The sequence below is a fragment of the Wolffia australiana genome, chromosome 1, assembly GCF_029677425.1.
Source record: "Wolffia australiana isolate 7733 chromosome 1, ASM2967742v1".
Classification (NCBI taxonomy): Eukaryota; Viridiplantae; Streptophyta; class Magnoliopsida; order Alismatales; family Araceae; genus Wolffia; species Wolffia australiana.
In genome coordinates, this window is record NC_135835.1 from 18,892,008 (window position 1) to 18,911,634 (window position 19,627).

Below are 19,627 nucleotides of genomic sequence, written 5' to 3' on the forward strand. Positions count from 1 at the left end.
ATTTTGGATAATGATGTTGACACCAGATATCTCGTTATCTGATTAAAAATATCGGATAGACCTACCACAGAGAAAAGGAGCCAGAACAGAGCCTGTTCCAACTTAGAGTTTGGCTGTATACCAATTTACAGTGCCACAGATACAAAACGAGAAAGAACTAAAAACTGGAGTGAGGCGTATTTCGCATGTTTATACCTCTCATCATCATCATCACACGATACAATGCCAGACAGGGAGAAAGATTTTTAGAATTAAAACCTATGAGTGTATACAGACTTACATGAATGACGAGATCTGAGAGTCGGAAAGAGACAATGTTTATTCCGCATGAGGGCTATGACTGTGTATACATACAAAGAGCGAGAAATGGAGAAGGGGGTCTCACTCGTCAGAACCTAGAAGCAGGTTCGCGGGGAAAAAGAGAGGAAAAAGAAAGAAAAGACATGGCCTGCAAATAAATAAAGTTGACGAAGGGAAAAAGGCGTAAATTTTGAAAATAAGATGATCAATTTTCTTGCCTGCATGGTTCTCCACTGGGTATGATGGGGCGGAACGAGACGGGACTGGACGGCATGGGCCTGTACAAAGAGCAAAAGGGTCACATGAAGTAGCTGAGGGCCTTCTTCCTCCTTGAGCCCCCTTCCCCATAAAGCTCGTTCCATTGCACAAGCTCGCTCATGTTCGTTGACTCTGACGACACACTTGCACACACCTGTGATAACACTAAATAGTAAAGAACAAATATGTCAAACCAAAATATTGTTGGAGGCCTAAGTTACTTACCTGTTCGTGCGCGTATTTGAAATCCTCCATATTCAGTGACCGGATGTCTTCGCAGCTATGCAGTGCAGGTGGGGGGCGGCCTTCTGATACTGCCAGCTTTCTCTCCTGATAAATTTTCAAGAAATTTTTTTGAAAAAAATCACTTCAGTGCGAAAATTTGTCAAAGATCAATTAAATTACCTTCTTTTCCTTCTCCAAGATTTCTCTAATGGGACAATGTGCAGCAGTGACGCAAAGATTCTGAAACCAACAGGAGAAGGGGGGAGAAGATTAAGAGGACAAATAAGTATTTTAAGAAAAACATATTTCATGAAGATGAAGATTTGACCTTCAAGTCGCTTCCTGAATAGCCGTCTGTCATTGTTGCCACCGCTTCCAGGTCAACAGTTGGGCCTAGTTCTTCCTTGGCCAGGATCACTCTCAGGATCTTCTCCCTGTTGGCTGTGTCTGGTAGGTTGACCATTAGCCTGAGGAACGATATGAATCATCAGGAAATAAATTGGAAATGTTATATAACAAATATGTAAGGCTTGTGGACGGACGACAGTTAACTTTTTTGGGTGGATGGAATGGGACTGGCCAGGCTGCTGTGGAGTCATCTGTTACAGTTGGACGGAACAGTTGAGAACGGATGACTGAACGGATGCAGGATGATTAAAATATAGACTGATCAAATGGCATTTGATGACAGAACGAAACAACAAAGGATGGCCATTTTAAGGAGTTTCACCCGGTCAGGATGGCAACTGATGACTGACTGGATTTCGTCCCTTTCCATTTGTCATCCGTCCACAAGTCCTATATATAGTCTGATTATTCAGATAACAACCAACCTCCGGGGAAGTCTTCGAATGACGGCTTCATCAAGGTCAAAAGGTCGGTTCGTGGCTGCAAGCACTAAAACACGTTCCTTGTCTTTAGTTCGCAGCCCATCCCAGTTCACCATGAACTCGTTCTTCATCTTGCGCATCGCCTCGTGCTCCCCTGGATTTTCTCGTCTTCCCAATAAACTGTCCACCTATTGAAACAATGGAAATTTATTTTCTTCACCAATCTTGGCTCGGAAAATTTGATGACCAATCCTCGTACCTCGTCTACAAAGACGACACTGGGGGCAATTTTACTTGCCAGAGAGAAGACTGCCTTCACGTACTTTTCTCCTTCCCCAAACCACTGTTCTCAAGAGCATAATAACTTCATATATTAATTTAAGGAAACACAGTTTCATCATTATTTTCCTTCATTACCTTAGACGTGATGCTTGACATTGATATATTGATGAAATTGGCGCCAGCCTCTGTTGCAACAGCCTTTGCGAGCATAGTTTTTCCTGTGCCAGGGGGGCCAAAGAGTAGAATGCCCTTGCAAGGCTGCCAATAAAAATTTTGAACAGAAGGTAAGCAAGGTCACATATAACCGCATATCCTCCTATTTAACAGATCAGGGTGTTGCCACAAAAAAAGAACAGCCGTTCTTCTGGTTTTGGAAATGTTTAATAGCGAGAGAGCACCTTCGTTAGCTGGCCTTTGCAGAAAAGCTCTGGTCTCTGCAATGGAAGCATCACCAACTCTTTTAATGTGTCCTTCACGTTTTCCAAAGCTCCAATGTCGTCGAAAGTCACCCCGATATCATTAGGTGGGATGACATCTGCGAGAAGTCTTTTCTCAAATTCGTTCTCTGTCGCCACATCCTTCAGTTTCATAAACAAGTATGTCAGGTTAATTTTCGCTAGAAATTTGACAGGTCATGCATCTGCCGCACCTTGAGCGACTTCTTCAAGCTCTTAGCATCGTTCTGAATAGACTGAAGCATGTTGAATCCATATTTGATACTGAAATGACACCACGGTGATTCACGCAAATGCATATAAAGTAACTCGCTCACAAAATAAAGTGCCAATAAGAGCCAAGACCTTTCACACGAAAGCACCAGCTTTGAATCTCTCGCAGCGGTTTCTCCTTTCCGGGATTTCAGGTGGTAACTAAGCGCGAAACCAACTATCTTATCCACGCCTGAAGATCAAAGAAAAACAAGGAAATCAGCCTCAGAGAAAACAAAGGATTTGTCAAGGACCAACTGTCGTTAAATGGGGGGCATACTTTCATTCGACAAAGACTGGTCCTTGATGCACAAAGCATCAAGATCCGTGCAATCCAACCCACTACGATTGAGAAACTGAAAAAAGAACAATCAGACCACATTAAAAGGAATACATCTCAATCAAGAAATTTCCGAGCCAGCACCGTTTATTCAATTAAATGAAATATGACTAAGAAACCAAACCGTGGCCCATATTAACTATTAGGAGCCATCTGAAATTTGAAAACGGTAACCACAACATGGAATATGAATGGGATGTAGATATAGCCCCTGAGGTAGAATAAACCAAAGAGACAAGTCACATAAATCATCTTAAAATCGACTATAATCTAAATTAGGGATGAAAGCAAAGAAACCATAGGGGAGATCGAGGACGACAAAGAAAGCATGACATCATGATAAAAAATCCAAAACTTAACGTAACCTTCCACCCTAGATTAATACACTTGGATTTTATAATTAAATTATTTCCTAATTGTGAGAGTTGGAACTCATGTCTCAAAAAAAATGTCTAAGCCACACTCCAAATACATCAAATAGGCCTCATTTTAAACTACACTTCGGGTCCTCTGTCAATGACGGTACAAAAACACGAAATAAAATACATGGAGAAGGCATTTATAATCATGAATAAGAAAAACATGGCGCCTTCCAAGTAATAAAAACAAAGGGAAAATTCTCAAAATATACTTACGGCACGAATGTTTAGAACATTAGACTTTGCTTTGAGGGTTTCTACATCACGGTCTAGCTGCTGTTTCCAGTCCAGAAGCTGGCTCTCATCCTGTTAAAATCTGTTAGGACATGTCTTTCCAACCAGAGAGCCCAAAACCGAGTTTATAGGAATACCTGAGGAAGCTGTATGGTAACCTTGTTCGGGAAAAGTCTGCCCAACTGCTTCATTGTCTTCGGTACTTCTTTGTTCCTCTCATGCAGCCTACCGAAATTATCCTACAATAACATGGGAAACGTTCAAATATGTCTCGCATTGATCAAATGAACTCATAACGTGTGACTTTCATGCCAAAAAAATAACAAACTTGAGCGATCACCAGTAAAAAATTGGTTTAAGAATGGCCATAATTATTGACGACTCAAAGATCACAAATACTGGGGATAAGAATGGCCGCCCAAATTGCGGGTCCCATGCAAAACGGATAAGAAAATTTCCATTCCCGAACTTGCTAGATCTAGAGTTTATATTTTTTACTCTTACAACAAGCACAAAACAGTGACTCCCTTGAACATTTCCCAATAGACTTCCTAAGTAATAAAACAATTGGTTTTGATCTCAAAGAATAATTTGACAAATGTATTTGAATGCTGAGCCCAAAATTTATTCATCACTTGGTAACCTGATAAGATTCCATTTAAGGACCCATTATAGAAGCAAGCGCAAACGGAGAACTGCCTCATGACGGGAAAGGTTCACAGATGGGACAGGCACCACACGTGACATTTCGTCTTAAAGAAGACAGTTGTCGGGGCCTATAAATAAGGCGGAACAGTTTGGCCACGGGGAGATTTTCAAGATCTGAAGGTCTGACTGCAATCAACGAGGGGTGAGAGCACAAGATCCTTGCATCACTGCAAGCTGTGACGTTGATCTGATATTATGTCTTCACTTTCCTGCAATCTATCCTTTCATATATTCTCTGGTTGGTTTGTCATCTGTTATTGGATTCTGAACATTCTCTTTTTCGAAATTACTGTGTTCATGATGCCTTCCTGGCGATTCACTTTGTCGGTATTGATATCTCTTGGAAGAGCGTATCACAACAAGAGCAACCAAACCGCCAATAGTTTCCTGACTAGATAATTGGAGCATCATTCCTCGGCAAACCCATAAAGTTATCAAAATTTACGCATGTAATCTTTGAAAATCTTAAGGAGTATTGAGCAAAAGATGAATTGATTCTTAAATAACCGTAAGACAATGCTCAGGATGACCTTCCACATCACCAGTTTGACGCATAATGTTGTCCGCTTTTGGCTGATTGGAGGAGAGAGATAAGAGGCAGGGTGAATGGGAGCAGCCAGCCGCCCAGGAAACAGGGGAATAAAACCCTAAAAGTTACGAATAAGTGATCAATGACATCTACGTTCTATCTTTCTTAAACAGGCAGATAGACGATTACGCATTTACACAAGTCCCATGAAAATAAAGGAGTGACCTTTTAACCTTGCAGTCTAACCCCCCACCTCAAGCCAGTTTGGAGGATGAGCACAGGGTAGAGAAAAATGTAAATGACATAGCACTTCTGATGGCATGGCAACACCAGCTACTGTCGCAGAGGTCGCCAATATGGCACTGCCTACTGATTTCGCCGGCATGACAGCATTGCCTGTCAGATGGCATCATCACTGCAGCAGCTCTCAATGACGTGGCTTGTTCTCCACTGCCGCAGTTTCTACACTTGCATAGCTCTCCCACTGATGCAGTGCTGCTTACACGGCTCTTCCATTGGTGCAGCTTTTCTGCTTAATAGGCTTCAGATGTCAAGGTACTGCAGCTGACGTGCTGGTGCTGCTGTCGTGGTAGCTTCTATTGCAACTATATAGTTTACATGATGCTGCCTGCTGATTGGGGGCTCTGTGGTGCTCCCTCTTACATCATAGCCGCAATCATCAAAGCAGTCCTTGCCACAGTCTCTGTGCATCTCAATGCACTCCACGCCATCGTCAACACCTTCCACGCGGTCACCAGCATTAAAACCGAAGCCGCCATCAATGCCATCACTGACCCCATCACCAAGACCATCCTGGTGTCTCCATCAATGCGGTTACTAGCGCCGAAAACAATGTTGCATCTGCCGTCTCCAAAATGGCATTCCCAACGCCCCTACCATCACTGACTCTGGGGTCCTCCAACACCACCAGCTAATGCACACGGGGTGCGGCCCCCGTTGAACCATGGTTGGGGCTCTAAGTAGTAGTCCTTCCATGGTCCTGCCCCAATCCTGCTGTTTTCCATCCTCAGATCCTGCCACAGTTAGTCCACGGTCCAACAGCAGTTCATCTGGTCATCTGCAATGGTCCTGCTACGATACTGTCACAGTCCATCGGTCATCCTGCCACCTTGGTCATAACCTTGTTCATGGTGTCTGCCACCAAGATTGCCAAAGTCACGGTCCAGACCCAATTTACACCGAGTTCAAACCAGGAGTCCTTGTAGCAGTCACCATCCGCTGTCCTTGCTGCAGTCAAACACCAGCAATTTACACAGCCTACTCCATGCTTCGTTAGGATTGGAGAATTGCTGTGATTCTTCCTGAATAGACTCCATTCTCCCGTCGAGAACGACTTTGAAAGTATTACCTAAACTCTGCCGACTAAATATGAGAAAGCCTATAAAAAACAATGAGCTACTATCATTTCTTGATTATAGATTGAGATTTTAAAAAAGACATACTGTAGGGTCGTAAGCATAGTATATGACCCTCGTTTGACAAATTGTCAGCACAACAGGTGCAATATTATCAGAAGATGCAACAGTCCCTGCTGCATCTGCAACCTGAGATCAGGCCACAAGATGAGTGGATGAGGTCAGGCGCATGCCAGACAAAAATAAGGTGGACATGAGGAACCATCCAGAGTGTAGATGGCAGAAGGTGGATATGTAAATGACATACAAAAATAAGCAGTGGAGGAACCATTGAACATCAACACATGCCAAGTCATATGGAAGCCAAAGATCCCCCTAAAAGTGCAGTTGTTCAGGTGGCTGCTCCTTAGACGAAGATTGATGACATGGGCCTTCAGAAAGAGAAGACTACCGGAAGCCCCAAACGAGTGTGCAATGTGCAAGGAGAGTGAAAACGACTGTTTCCATCTTTTCTTTGAATGACCGCTCGCTCGAGCAGCATGGGCCAGCCAATCTATGACAGGGGTGAATGTCTCCAATGAGGAGTCCTTCTGGGACACTGATAGATTCTATTCAAAGAAGTATCGAAGAAGAGGGAAGCAGAGAGCAGGTCAATGGGCTGTTGACCGTACATGTTGACCAAGAAAAGAGGGGAGAACCGGATCCCTGTAAATAAAGGATGGCTAATCACGTAAATCATCTTATTTTTCACATTCTTGAAAAGCAAGAACGACAGTTGCACTGTTGTGGAGGCCGGAGCAGCAGGCACAAATCACCATCCGCTGATCAAGAGGGAGGAGCTCGCCTGAAGGGGGCCGCCTGAGTCTTGAAGAAGGAGCTGGAGTCGCCGCTGATCGAGAGGGAGGAGCTTTGCTGGAGAGGAGCAACCACAGATCCGGGAGTAACTTCACTGGGGGGGAATCACCGCCCAGATCCATCTCAATCCCCATCCTACCAGCTACATTTGCCAATAATCTGAACTCGTCTTGGATATTAATATAAGTAACCGTTGGAAATTGATTCAATTTGGTCATTGATACCATATTGGTGTATCAGACTCACTATGGGATGGAGTATCCAGGGGGTGCGAGGACAGACGACAGCTATTTGCTATGCTCTGGCCATATCACTGCACTGCAACGAGGTCATGTTCAAAGGATGAGAGGCGTTGCAGCGTAGTGCATGATATGGGGAGCTTAGCATTGGGTTGGTTTAGAGGGAGGTGAACAGAGGGTGTAGGAACAGAGGTTCAATGCTATATTTTATTAAACATATAGTGAGGACCACCAATCTCGATTGACTTTCCCCCACCTTTTCCCCCAAAAAAAACAAAAGCTCTAGATTTTCTTTAAAAGAATATCATGTCCGAAGAAATAGTTTTTTGAGGAATAAATATTTCTTGAAACTACAATGGAAGTCTACCCGTAACTACAAATCAAAAGGAGGCCTCCTTCGACAAGAAATTGAATCGAGATAAATAAGAAGAGCATTTATACGATAAATGTAGAAGAAACCAAGCTATGAATGCTGAAAAGAACTGAGTTGTACCGGGAAGGCAAAGTCCAAAAGGGCTGTTTGGTTGCTTCCAAATTTAGTAAATAGAAGACCACCAGGATGAGACTGCACAATAACTTTGTTCATCTAAAATATCTATATCTGTGAGAAACAGCAAAGATATGGTAACAGATAGCCTTTTCAAACCTTCTCTTTTCGGCTGTCCATCTGAATATGGGAAGCAATTACTAAGACACCAGCAGGTATCAATTCAAGCTTTCCCTTCAGACTTACATACGAATCCGAAATGCCAGATAAGGATTTCTCTATGTCTTTAATGAAAACAACTAAAGGACCGTTTTTGCACTCGTCAGTCACAACCTGAAGATAGAATAACATTAATGAAAAAACAATAATAAATATTTTACACCTTCAGGAAAAGAGATTATTACCTCGAGGAGCTCACTAATGGCAAGCTTTTCAGTGTCATCACCAGAGGAATCTAAACGAAGATTTTCAGCTGTAACCAAAAACAGAAAATACAGCGTCACAAATTTCACAGAGAAAGAAACAAAATATTAAAATACATTTAAGAGGAGAGTTTGATAACTACCACTGCAAAAGAAGCCATGGTCTTCCTCGCAAAGTCCCCCCAGATCGGTACCTTCCGAGATTTGTCTATCAAATCTAACTCCCACCTTTGAAGCTCCGTTATCTTCAAATGCAAGGAGTACTTTCCCTCGATATCCATAATTCGGGCCCCTAGAATCAGCGAACGTATTCAGAACTAAGATCCCATAAATGTACAAAATTAGAAGTGCGGTATTCAATAAATTTCGAAACAGAAAAAATTAAAAAATAAATGAAATCCCAATATTCGTTCAAATGGACGGCAGAGCAACATTATGTCCGAGGTATAAGGGATTAACTTTAACATCTGATTCTGATATAGTTGAGGTATCAAGTCAGCAAGTCTGCAATAACTCTTCCTCAAAATTGCATTCCCAGTGGGGAATTCCAACAGGAATCAAGAAATCTATACTCGGCAATTTCAATGTTCACGAGAATCAAGTCAGATCGGAACTGGTGAACGTCCACAGACAGAATTAGAGAACGATAAGATGGAAAACAAAAAGAGATACAGATTGAGAAGAATCAGATCGATTCTTCTCCATTCTGGTCCCAGGTCTCTCCTGCACCCCACCCTTCAGCTGCAGCTGTGAAATCGGGAACAAACTTTCTTGAAAGATAATCTCTCATTCTCCCGCTCCTCTCGTATTTATAAGACTTTGGTTCCTGCATTCTCTTCTTAATCCGCCATGGGTACATTTGTGAAAAGAATATATGAATACTACCCCTTTCACTTGCAATCTATATGGAGAGACATCGACCACTATCGTCCTGTGAGGAATCCAAATTCTGAGGAGTGGGCCTATGTATTGAAGGACAGACAATATAAATTCCTCATGGGTCTGAATAGTGAGTATGAAGCTGTGAGAAGCCAAATTCTAAACCGAGAAAACATGCCGGACCTTGAAGAAGCTATTTGACTCATTCGGAAGAAGAAGAGAGATTCAGTGTGGCTTCAGAACCGCTGGCGGGAGATAGTGGCACAAGTCTTATGTCCAAGACGGTGCCACAAAAGTCTCAAACGACCCAGAACAGTCAGAAGAATCAAAAATTCCAACCAAAGGATGGATTATTCTGCAAGTACTGCAAGAGACAAAATCACAACATTGACCAATGCTGGAAGCTCCATGGAAGACCAGCACGCACAGGTCAAGCAAACAATGCTACCTGCCAGGAAGAAACCAAGGACGATTATAAAGAAACAAACTCAGAAGATCGAAAGATCTCCCAAGCTACTCCAGGAAGTGAAATAAGCATCTTAAAAGAAGAAGTTGAAAGGCTGAAGAGTATGCTCAGCTTTACGTCTATGGCGAGAGCAGGTGATCATCTAATTTCAACACATATTCCTTGTGTTCTAGACTGGATAGTCGATTCAGGGGCAACGAATCACATGACCCCAAGCAGGCATATTTTCACCGCATATTCCTTGTGTTGCACTCCAAGGAAGGTTATCACTGCCGGTGGAGAAGTACTTCCTGTAACTGGAATTGGAACAGTCCATATCAATCACCTGGGGCTTCTTAGAGAAGTATTGTATGTACCAGGACTGTGAGCACAACTTATTTCTCCTCAATGGCTAGTGAAAGATATTAAATGTGCCTTGATCTTAAATTCTGATCGATGTTTCTTATTTGACAAGGTACTCAACCGAAGGATTGGATCTGTTGGATGAAGAATGGGCTAATTCAAATGGAAGATAATCCTAGAGATGCTCTGATGGTAGGGAGCTCCAAGTCTAGACCAAAAGGGAGCATAGTTGCATAACCTGAGAAGCTGAAAGAAGTTAAACTTTTGCATTCTAGAACTGGACATCCGTCTTTTGATGTTTTGGAAAGGATGCTTCCTAGTTGTGTAAAAACCAGTGGTTTATCAAACTTATTTTGTGATGCATGTCAGTTTGGAAAACATAAGCGAGCCTCTTTTTCTGGCAGTAGTGAAAGGAGATAACGTCCGTTTGATTTGATTCATAGCGATATTTGGGGACCGTGCAGAACTCCATCTATTACCAGAAGAGCTGGTTTCTTATTCTCATTGATGATTGTACTAGAATGACATGGGTACACTTATTTAAATATAAGTCTGAAATATCCACGATTTTTCAAGATTTTTGCACATTGATAAAGAATCAGTATTCTATCACCATTAAGAAATTTTGATCAGACAATGCCAAAGATCTTTTTAACAGTTCATTAACCACCTATTTTGGTGATCAGGGTAAAATTCATGAGTCCTCTTCAGTAAATACCCCCCAGCAGAATGGGGTTGCAGAACGGAGCAAGTGATTGCCACTACCAGGACATTGCGCTTCCAAGGCCATGTTCCACGTCAATTCTGGGAAGATGCCATTCTTACAGCTGTATTACTTGATTAATCGGCTTCCGTCCAGAAAACTAGAATATCACAATCCCCTTGTATTGGTGTCGAAGCATTTTCCAGGGGTCAAGATAAGCTCACCCATTCCACTAAGAGCCTTTGGATGTACAGATTTTGTTCATGTTCATAGCCCCGGTGGCAAGCTCACTCCAAGATCAATTGTGTATTTCTGGGATACTCACCTACCCAGAAGGTTTACAAATGCTACAGCCCAACCTTGAAGAAGTTCTTCATTTCAGCAGATGAAACGGAGTTAGGGCATATTCCAGATTCTCTTACAACAAAGGTAATGAAAAAGAAGATGACTACAACACGTGAACTACATCAGTTCAGGAGAGCCAATGGCAGAATAAAACTCAAGCATCAGGACAAGGATCTGGTAAAGATATTCCTGAAGACGATTATGTAGAGAGCTCTACTACACATATTTCACAGCCTGGAGGAGAAGCAGAAAGTTTTATTGTTGATGAAGAGATATCAATCGAAGAAGGGTTACAGGATGAGGATCTGGGCTGGCCAATTGCCCTAAGAAAAGGGAAGGAAAAATGCACTCAGCATGGCAGGTATCCCCAATCACATGTTGTTAGCTAAGAAAGAGTCACTCCAAGCTATCGTGCATTTCTTACCAATGTCGACAAAGAAGATATACCAATTAACGTTGAAGAGGCAGTGAAGATACCAAGATGGAGAGAAGCAATGGAAGCAGAAATGGAAGCGTTACGAAAGAATAACACATGGGAGGTAGTGCATGTGCCAAACAACCAGAAAATTGTTGGCTGTAGATGTGTATACACGGTCAAATATAATTCAGATGGCTCAATTGAGCGCTATAAAGCTAGACTTGTTGCCAAAGGCTATACTCAATCACATGGAATTGAATACAAAGAGACATTTGCTCCTGTGGCGAAGTTAAACACTGTGAGAATCCTCATAGCAGAGGCCTTGGAAGTTGGGATGGCAGATGCACCAATATGGCGTTAAAAATGCATTTCTACATGGTGATCTCCAAGAAGAAGTATATATGGATTTACCCCCAGGATGTAATGGTGAACATGGGGGAAGGAAGGAATGCCGACTGAAGGAAGCTCTATATGGGTTAAGACAATCACCCAGAGCCTGGTTTGGAAGATTTTCTATGTCTATGAAAGAAATGGGTTATAGGCACAGTAACGGGGATCATACTCTGTTAGTCAAGCATTCCACCTCGGGAGGAATTGTGGTCCTCTTGATGTACGTCGATGATATCATAATTTCAGGTGATAATTATGAAGAGATCCAGCACCTAAGCAGCCAGTTAGGCAAGCTTTTCAATGTTAAATCTCTGGGCCAACTACGGTATTTTCTGGGAATTGACAATGCTTATTCTGATGATGGGATTTTTATTTCATACAGGAAATATACAGTAGATCTTTTACATGAGACAGGGATGGCTGAGTGCAGACCTTCAAGTACTCCAATTGATCCAAACAGTAAGATTGGTACTTGTGAGGATGCTGCTCCGATCAACAAAGATCAGTACCAACGTTTAGTTGGTAAGCTGATATGTCTAAGTCATACAAGGCCAGACATAGCATTTGCGGTGGGGGTTCTGAGCCAATTCATGCATAGTCCCAGGGAACCTCATATGAATGCGGCACACAGAATCCTGTCATATTTGAAAGCTACAGCTAGACAAGGTTTACTACTTAAAAGAGGGGGAGATACATCCCTAGAAATGTACACCGATGCAGACTATGGAGGATCAATCCTAGATAGAAGATGGACATCGGGATATTGTTCCTTTATTGGAGGAAGCCTTACTACATGGAGAAGTAAGAAGCAAGATATTGTGTCAAGATCGAGCTCTCAAGCCGAACTCAGGGCATTAGCCAAAGGAATATGCAAAGCACTTTGGATGAGAGGAGTCCTTGAAGACCTGAAAGCTTACCAAGAGGGACCAATTATAATTCACTGCGACAACAAGTCAGCTATCGATATTGCACACAATCATGTTCAACATGATCGAACAAAGCATGTCGAGATTGACAGACACTTCATCCGGGAGAAAATTGATGAAGGCATAATCAAGATAAAGTATGTCCAGTCAGCAGATCAGGCAGCAGACATTCTTACCAAAGGCTTACCTGGAAGCATATTTCAAAGGCTGACTAGCAAGCTGGGCTTTATAACTCTAGATATTGTATAAATGCCCTTATGATGGTGGATCCATCGTATTGGGTCTGCGAAACCCAATAACTGTAAACCCAATTTAAATACTGGGCTATCTCTTTGAACAATTAAGGGTTTTGTTATGTTTTGTTGAATCTGCCTCTCCCTTCCTCTCTCTCTGGCGGCTAGGGCTTGAACAAGTGGAGAAGCTCCACAACTGCAAGATCAGCTAGAAGCTGACACTTTTCATTGGGGTGATAACACAATCCCTTCTCTTTTCTTGCATGCACATCATCCGTCAAGCACATAATTTTTTCCCCAGTAGCCTTTTCAAATTCACCAATAGTGACTGCATTGAGTTTGGTCTGGAAATTCAGAAAAGAAGAGGAGGACAAATGTATATTGGACTCAAATAGTTTTTCTCAAGTTCGTTGGGATGAAAAACTTGTTGATTTGCCTTCAAAAAATCTTTCATTTCTCCTTATCAATGTTATTTCATTTCATTTCTTCAAAAAACCACCGTCATCCCCTCCCAATGCGCAACCTTATCTAAGAAAGTTGATACAACAAACTCAAAACTGTTTTACTTCTCATAGTGTGTTACACCTTGACGACAAAAACTTCAGCATATAACTGGTTACTAGAACAATTAATCAATGAATATATCGAAATCTTCCGAAGAGAAATAGAGGTACCTCGGTGGCGCCTGAATAGGAAAGCCAGAAGAATGCATTGGCCCAACATATCGAACTCTATCACCTAGAAGAAATGTAAAACAAGAAGTAAGATAGGAATTGGAAACATAAAGAGGAAACTATGACAATTCGTCAAATAAATGTGATACAAAGATCACAGAGGAACACATCTTGCCTTCTTTGAAAATATAGTTCTTGGAAGTCGCAGATGAAACCTCATGCTTTGGCTGAGATGGCGAATTGAAAGTTGATGGGCCTACTATGTCCCCATCTACACTTGAAGTTGGACGCTTAAGCTGAGTTACATCTGCGACAGGCGCTCGCTGCTTGGTGAAAGAACTTGATTTCTCAGGTCTGGGAACTTCTTTTGAGGGTTCTGACTCTTTCACAGCTCCCTAATTTTTTACAAGAATTTAAACGCACAAGACAGAATATCAATCCCAAATTCATAAGGACGCCACAGTGTTCTTGAGAAAATAATTGAAAAATACTCACACCCGGGATAACAAGAGAATCAATTATGAGCAGTCTGGCGCCAAAATGCGTAGCAAGAGCTTTTACTAGAGTTTCCTGGTATATCTCAGATCCTGAATCATAAATCAATCATTTGTTTATAAACACAGCAGAGAATTGTAAACAAGTCCAATATGAGCTTGGTACGTTACCAAGCGGACCAGACAAAAGCACTCGTTGGCTAGTGGAAGCTATTTCTGTAGTGTATTTAATGAACTCCTTGCACTCAAGGTGAATATAAGCCGCGGATAACAACACATTTTTTGTGCTTTCACTGCAAGACAAGGAACATGTGCCCAAATAACATAGTCATTGGAAACATTACTGTTGGAAAGCAGAGGACAAAGATAACATGACAAAATGCTGATAAAGAAATGAACGCAAGAGAAGAAAAAGAAGATGCAGCATACAAACTTTTCAGTCTCTTAGATGACGAGAGTTAATATATGAACTTCGAAGAAGAACCTTGGCAAAACTTTGGTTGAAACAAACATTAGGGATGGATAGAGCAGTGTCATGACCCTGAGATCAATGATACAGGCATCTTTTTAACCTTGCCTCATTTTTCCAACCTGACAACTTCTCCGCATAAACCCACTATCCATGACATATAAATTAATAATTAAGGTCGTTTACTAATTATATCAGTTATCATGCGATGAGAAATTCAACGCGACCCCAAATTCATGCCTATTTTTTTTTTAACTATAAAATTCATGCCTGATTATGCTTTTAAAATTTACAAGCTTCCTTCATGGAAGCGCCCTGGCAAAGCCACTACCGGTGAACAATAACATATGTCATCAAATGTCAAACAACTAATCAACGAATAAAAGAGAAGAACCGAACAATTAGGTATGTAATGTCAGAAGTTTCAATCAAGAAAACAATGTGCGAAAAAAAAATCTCAGACACCAATACTAACCTTAGGTAGTACGGAAAATCCTTGAATGATACTTGGATGTCACTGGAATCGAGAATGCCTTGTCTCAAGTTATCTTTGAAAGCTTGGCATCTTGTTGAGGGCAAAGCAGCTTGAGATTCTAAATCTTTCAGAAGCTCTCTTTGATCCTCTAAAATTTTATACACATTTCCACCTAAATCTAACTCTGATGTAGACGATCCAGCAATCATTCGTAGAAAAGGCCTGATTTCATAATTTGATCTGGAGACCTTTCCCGCTTCTGCATCTGGACGAGAATCCAAACCAACAGGATTACTGTGGAAGTTATTATTTGCAGTGACATCGGACAATAGGACAGCAGCCTTGTCATCTGCAGGGACACCAGAAACCACGCTCCGTTCTGACGCACCATTCCTATCGTCACAATCCATTGTAATGTCCGGAGCTGAGCTCACTGGTACCTCACAAGCTGTTGATTCTGAAGGCCTCTCTGGCCTTTCATCGATGTTTTCCCCGTTCTGAAGGCCTCTCTGCTCTTTTCTCAAATGAGATAACGAAGCCAGTATTGAAGCTCCAGCAACAGCTGAGGCATCTCCTGATGGTGTTTCAAGTTGGATACCTTTGAGAAGAGTACCCTGTGCTTCTGACAAAGCAATAGATGACGACAAGGCTTGACCTGTTAAACTCTCAGCAGGAAGCGGCTGAAATATCTGGTGTCACGTTAAGAACATAATTTTGATAATTTTTTGGCGGAGTGTTAATTTTTGGCAGACTGTTACTTGTTGTCGTTAATGTGGAACGAAATAAAAGAAATTAGAGTAAAAGGATACGTAAGCATGCTTTCCAGAAGAACTGAAGACAACTTCATCTCCTCCGGTGATGATAGTATTAACGTTTTTCTCAAGGTTCTTTCCATTCACTTGTACGATGCCTTTGCTTCCCGCAACTTCAAGTGAAGCAGCCAACGCCCCCCCACACTAGAGAAAAAAGTGAAAATGCCGAAAAATTAGTGAAAAAAATTTATCAAAAGAGAATGGGCTTGTTCCCCACGAAAAAAAAAGATGCAAACAGAAAGCAGTCGCTGAATCATAAATATAAGAAATGAAAAGGTTCGAACCTCAATCTGCTTAAGTTTGCATAGCACTGTACTGACACCAGGATCATTCAAACACAAGTTGCAAGTCTTCCCGTGACCAACAGTAAAGGTCGAACTGTATATAGGCTGATGAGGATTCTGTAAACCGACGAAATAGAAAAAATTAAAGCACCAAGGCATGTAATAACTTTGACTCACAGGAAAGATAGAATCATCATGAAACCAATATTTGAAGTGATGTATTTAAACCAGGGCGACTGGGTAGCAGCATATCACCATCAACAAAAGTAACCTCGTAAACGAGCAAAGACAAGGAAAACCCATCTTTCATCGTAGTTAAGACATTAAAACGAGAAACTATGATAAAATTAGAAAATTAAATAAAAAGACTGGCAGAAGCATCCTTTGAATTGAGACAGAATCATTACTGAACAGCCGTGCCAGTTTTTCAGGGATCTTGAATTACTTGAGTCAAAAGATGGATTCATTTGTGTCCGTTGGGGGAGAAATTATTTCAGACAAAAATGGGTCTTTGAGGAAATAATAAGAAATTAAAGAAAGAAAAAACAGATGAACCCCAGAGACTATGACAGAATTACATCAATAAACACTGCCCGGAGAAAATCATGGAAAAGAGGAAGAACCTGAGAGCACTGAGACAAAAGTTTTCCCCACGGAGCTCTTGGCCGTGACTTTCCCGCTCTCTTCTTGGGCGAGTCCATGGCCGGCCCAAGAAGTTTTCCCAGGTGCTCCGAATGAATAGAGGCGTACCCTTCAAAGAAAAACAAGGAATCATCAAAATCAAAAAGAGTCAATCCAAAGAATCCATGCATGCACAAAGGAGTCCAAAGATCCAACCTCGGGGAGAAATCCTCGTGACAGTGATCTGCTCATCCCCATCCCCGGCGGCCCTATTATCAGGCGCCGCAGCGGACTCAGCCGTTTCTTTCAACGTATCAGAGGGCATCGCCGACGGAATCTGCCCCGATTCCTTGATATTGTCGACATCTTCTCTCTGTCCGCTCTGCTCCGAATCCGCCTCCGCCTGGAAATCCGCGCACACTCCACATGAACTTCCACGAAACACGACCGATCAAACAGAAAAAAAAATTCAAAAAAAAATCAAAAAAAAAAAAAACAAGAAGATCCAGAAACAAACCTTCTGGCGCTTGGAGCCGGACCGCGACGGAGTTGGCGAGGACGGCAGAGGCCGCTTCGACGACGACGACGAACTCCTCCTCGTTTCCACCATATCCGCCCCTCGCTCTCCTGATTCCGACAAGGGCGACGAGAAGGGGGAAAGAAGAAAAAGGCGTAGGCGAAAGGGCGAGCGGGCGAGAGACAGTAAATACTGAATAGCTCGCCCTTCTCCTACCGCTCTCTCTCTCTTATATTACCTCTCCTTCCCCGAGATTATCAGATCTCTTCGCGAATCATCGCAGGAAAGAGAGAAGCCTGTGCTTTGTAGAGAGAGAATGAGAGAGATGAGGACGACCGCCGTTTGGGGGAGGTGAAAAAGAGAAGTCCGGTTCGATCGGACGCGGCGGACGGGACGGGACTAGACGGGACGGGACGGTTGTTGTATTTAATATGTGACAAACTAGATGTATTCTATCTGTGGGCCCCGGTAATTAAATGATAAAATGGCATCCCAACGATGAAGGGACGCGTCCCCACGTCCCCCACCACCCCCCCACCCCTTCCCCTTCTATTCTTCTGTACTGTGCTTTGTATGCAAATTGCAAGACCTTCCGGGACGGGACGGGCTGGGACGAAGGTAATCCCGTCCTACAAACAAATTTTCGAGGTTTGTCCTAATCGTCCCATACAGAGTCTGTCCCTCCCAAATGTTTTAGTCCATGTCCCGTCTGGTCTATAAACTGTCTGGGTCAAAGCAGCGCGTACGCTGACTGTAGGCTAGCATTAGGCCATTCAGAATTTGACACTTGGCAAATCACGTGTGTCGCCCAACTGGAACTCTCAACTTGACTCCCATTGGACGCAAAAACCATTCTTAGATGAAGAAATCATCCCTTCCCAAGACCGGCGGATGATTCTACATCCCCTCATTCATCCCAACTCCCAGACTGGATGACTTCTACCATCCGCATCAGTGCACTAAAGATGTGTATGTAAATTGTACGATTGTCTGTGATGGGACGGGATGGTAGAAGTCGAAACCATCCCATCATCCACATTTCGTGTGACGGTGAGAACAGAAAATGCTAGAAGTTCTAAAATTCGTAAAGAAACATGTAAGAGATTTTCTCATCCATTCGTTGCCATCTGCCATTCAATGCCATCTGAAGAGATGGTGGGATGTCTTGTCTGAGGTATCACCACCCATATTGCAATTAGGGTTTGACGGTCCCGGTCTGGTCCAGGCTTTTAGCAAGTACCTAAACCTTACCTAAGGATCGGTCCAGATCAGTCCGGTCTCGTCGGATCCCGGTCCAGCCATGTTGACTAGTCAAAGTCAAAGAACAAAAAGTCAATATAAAAAATGGTATGGACATCTTGAAATGGTATGAACAAAAAGTCAAATAAAATTTGTTGCAAAGTCACTTATGAATCCCATCTTGAAAAAAGAAAAGAATAATAGAATAAAAAGAGAAAAAGAAAAGAAGATTGAAGGAAGAATAATTGAACAAAAAAAGAAGAATTAAAGAATAAGAAAGGAATATGAAAATGCAGAAGGTAAAGGAACATAACCGGAAATAAGAAAATCAGTGTAAAGAGGAAGAAGGAAAATAGTAGGAAAAAGTAAAGAAGGAGAAAAAGTAAAATAAGAAAATCAGTGCAGGGACGCGGACGGGACGGTTTTTTTGTCCGAGACCTCCGAACGGGATGATTTTTTCGTTCCAGTGGACAAAAAGCGTCCTGTCCGGAGGTCTCAGGATGAATTTCCGTCCCGATTTTCGTCCAAGCTCTCGAAGTGGACAATTTTTTCGTCCTGCGATGAAAATCCGTCCCGTCCACGTCCCTGCACTATAGTTGCGCCCAGCATATGAGCATCATTTGTACTGTCGTCCGGTCCGTCATCCGGTCTGTCATCCGTTCCGTTATCCATTCTGTCATCTTCTCCGTATCCGTTCCGTCATCCGCCCCAATCATCTTAGGTTGCTTCCAGCATATGAACATCATCTGTTTTGTCATCCTCCTAATGTAGTGGTGCGGGCGGCCCGGTGATTTACTCTAGATTTTACAGCCGCTCTATTTTGTTCAGTTAGCTTTCCGTCTCGTTCCGTCCGTCATCCGTCCGTGCCTTCGCTCGTAGTCCAGGTCGAAGAGGAACAGGGGTTGGGTAGCCGCTCCAGACCGCCACACCCGTCGCTTCACGTTGCCCTCGGAAGGTCAAATTATTAATTAAGCGAATGTTATTTATGTAATTTTAATAAGGCGCCTCTTATAAGAAAAAAATGACGTCTGCCGTCCGATTTCGCCGTTGTATTTGTATCCAACGGCTCAGCTTGTAGACGACCGCAGCCGCTGCACGTGCTTAACACACGTGGGAGTCCGTAATATTA

The 19,627-nt window shown here is 42.5% G+C and overlaps 1 protein-coding gene across 1 annotated transcript; it reads right to left on the reverse strand.

The window, feature by feature from the left end:
- Positions 1-232: 232 nt before the first annotated feature.
- Positions 233-17,561, reverse strand: LOC144709773 (uncharacterized). The gene is made up of 27 exons (XM_078583417.1): positions 17,260-17,561; positions 16,959-17,145; positions 16,745-16,872; positions 16,122-16,238; positions 15,835-15,981; positions 15,026-15,714; positions 14,253-14,374; positions 14,083-14,174; positions 13,763-13,982; positions 13,588-13,651; positions 8,355-8,503; positions 8,194-8,261; positions 7,949-8,122; positions 7,796-7,867; positions 3,733-3,834; positions 3,578-3,667; positions 2,883-2,958; positions 2,696-2,795; positions 2,545-2,614; positions 2,294-2,473; positions 2,031-2,153; positions 1,873-1,956; positions 1,617-1,801; positions 1,112-1,250; positions 964-1,023; positions 784-888; positions 233-712 (listed from the first exon to the last, which is right to left on the reverse strand). The coding sequence occupies exons 1-27, from the start codon at positions 17,350-17,352 to the stop codon at positions 599-601; spliced, it is 3,750 nt and encodes a 1,249-aa protein (XP_078439543.1). The 5' UTR covers positions 17,353-17,561; the 3' UTR covers positions 233-598.
- Positions 17,562-19,627: the final 2,066 nt, after the last annotated feature.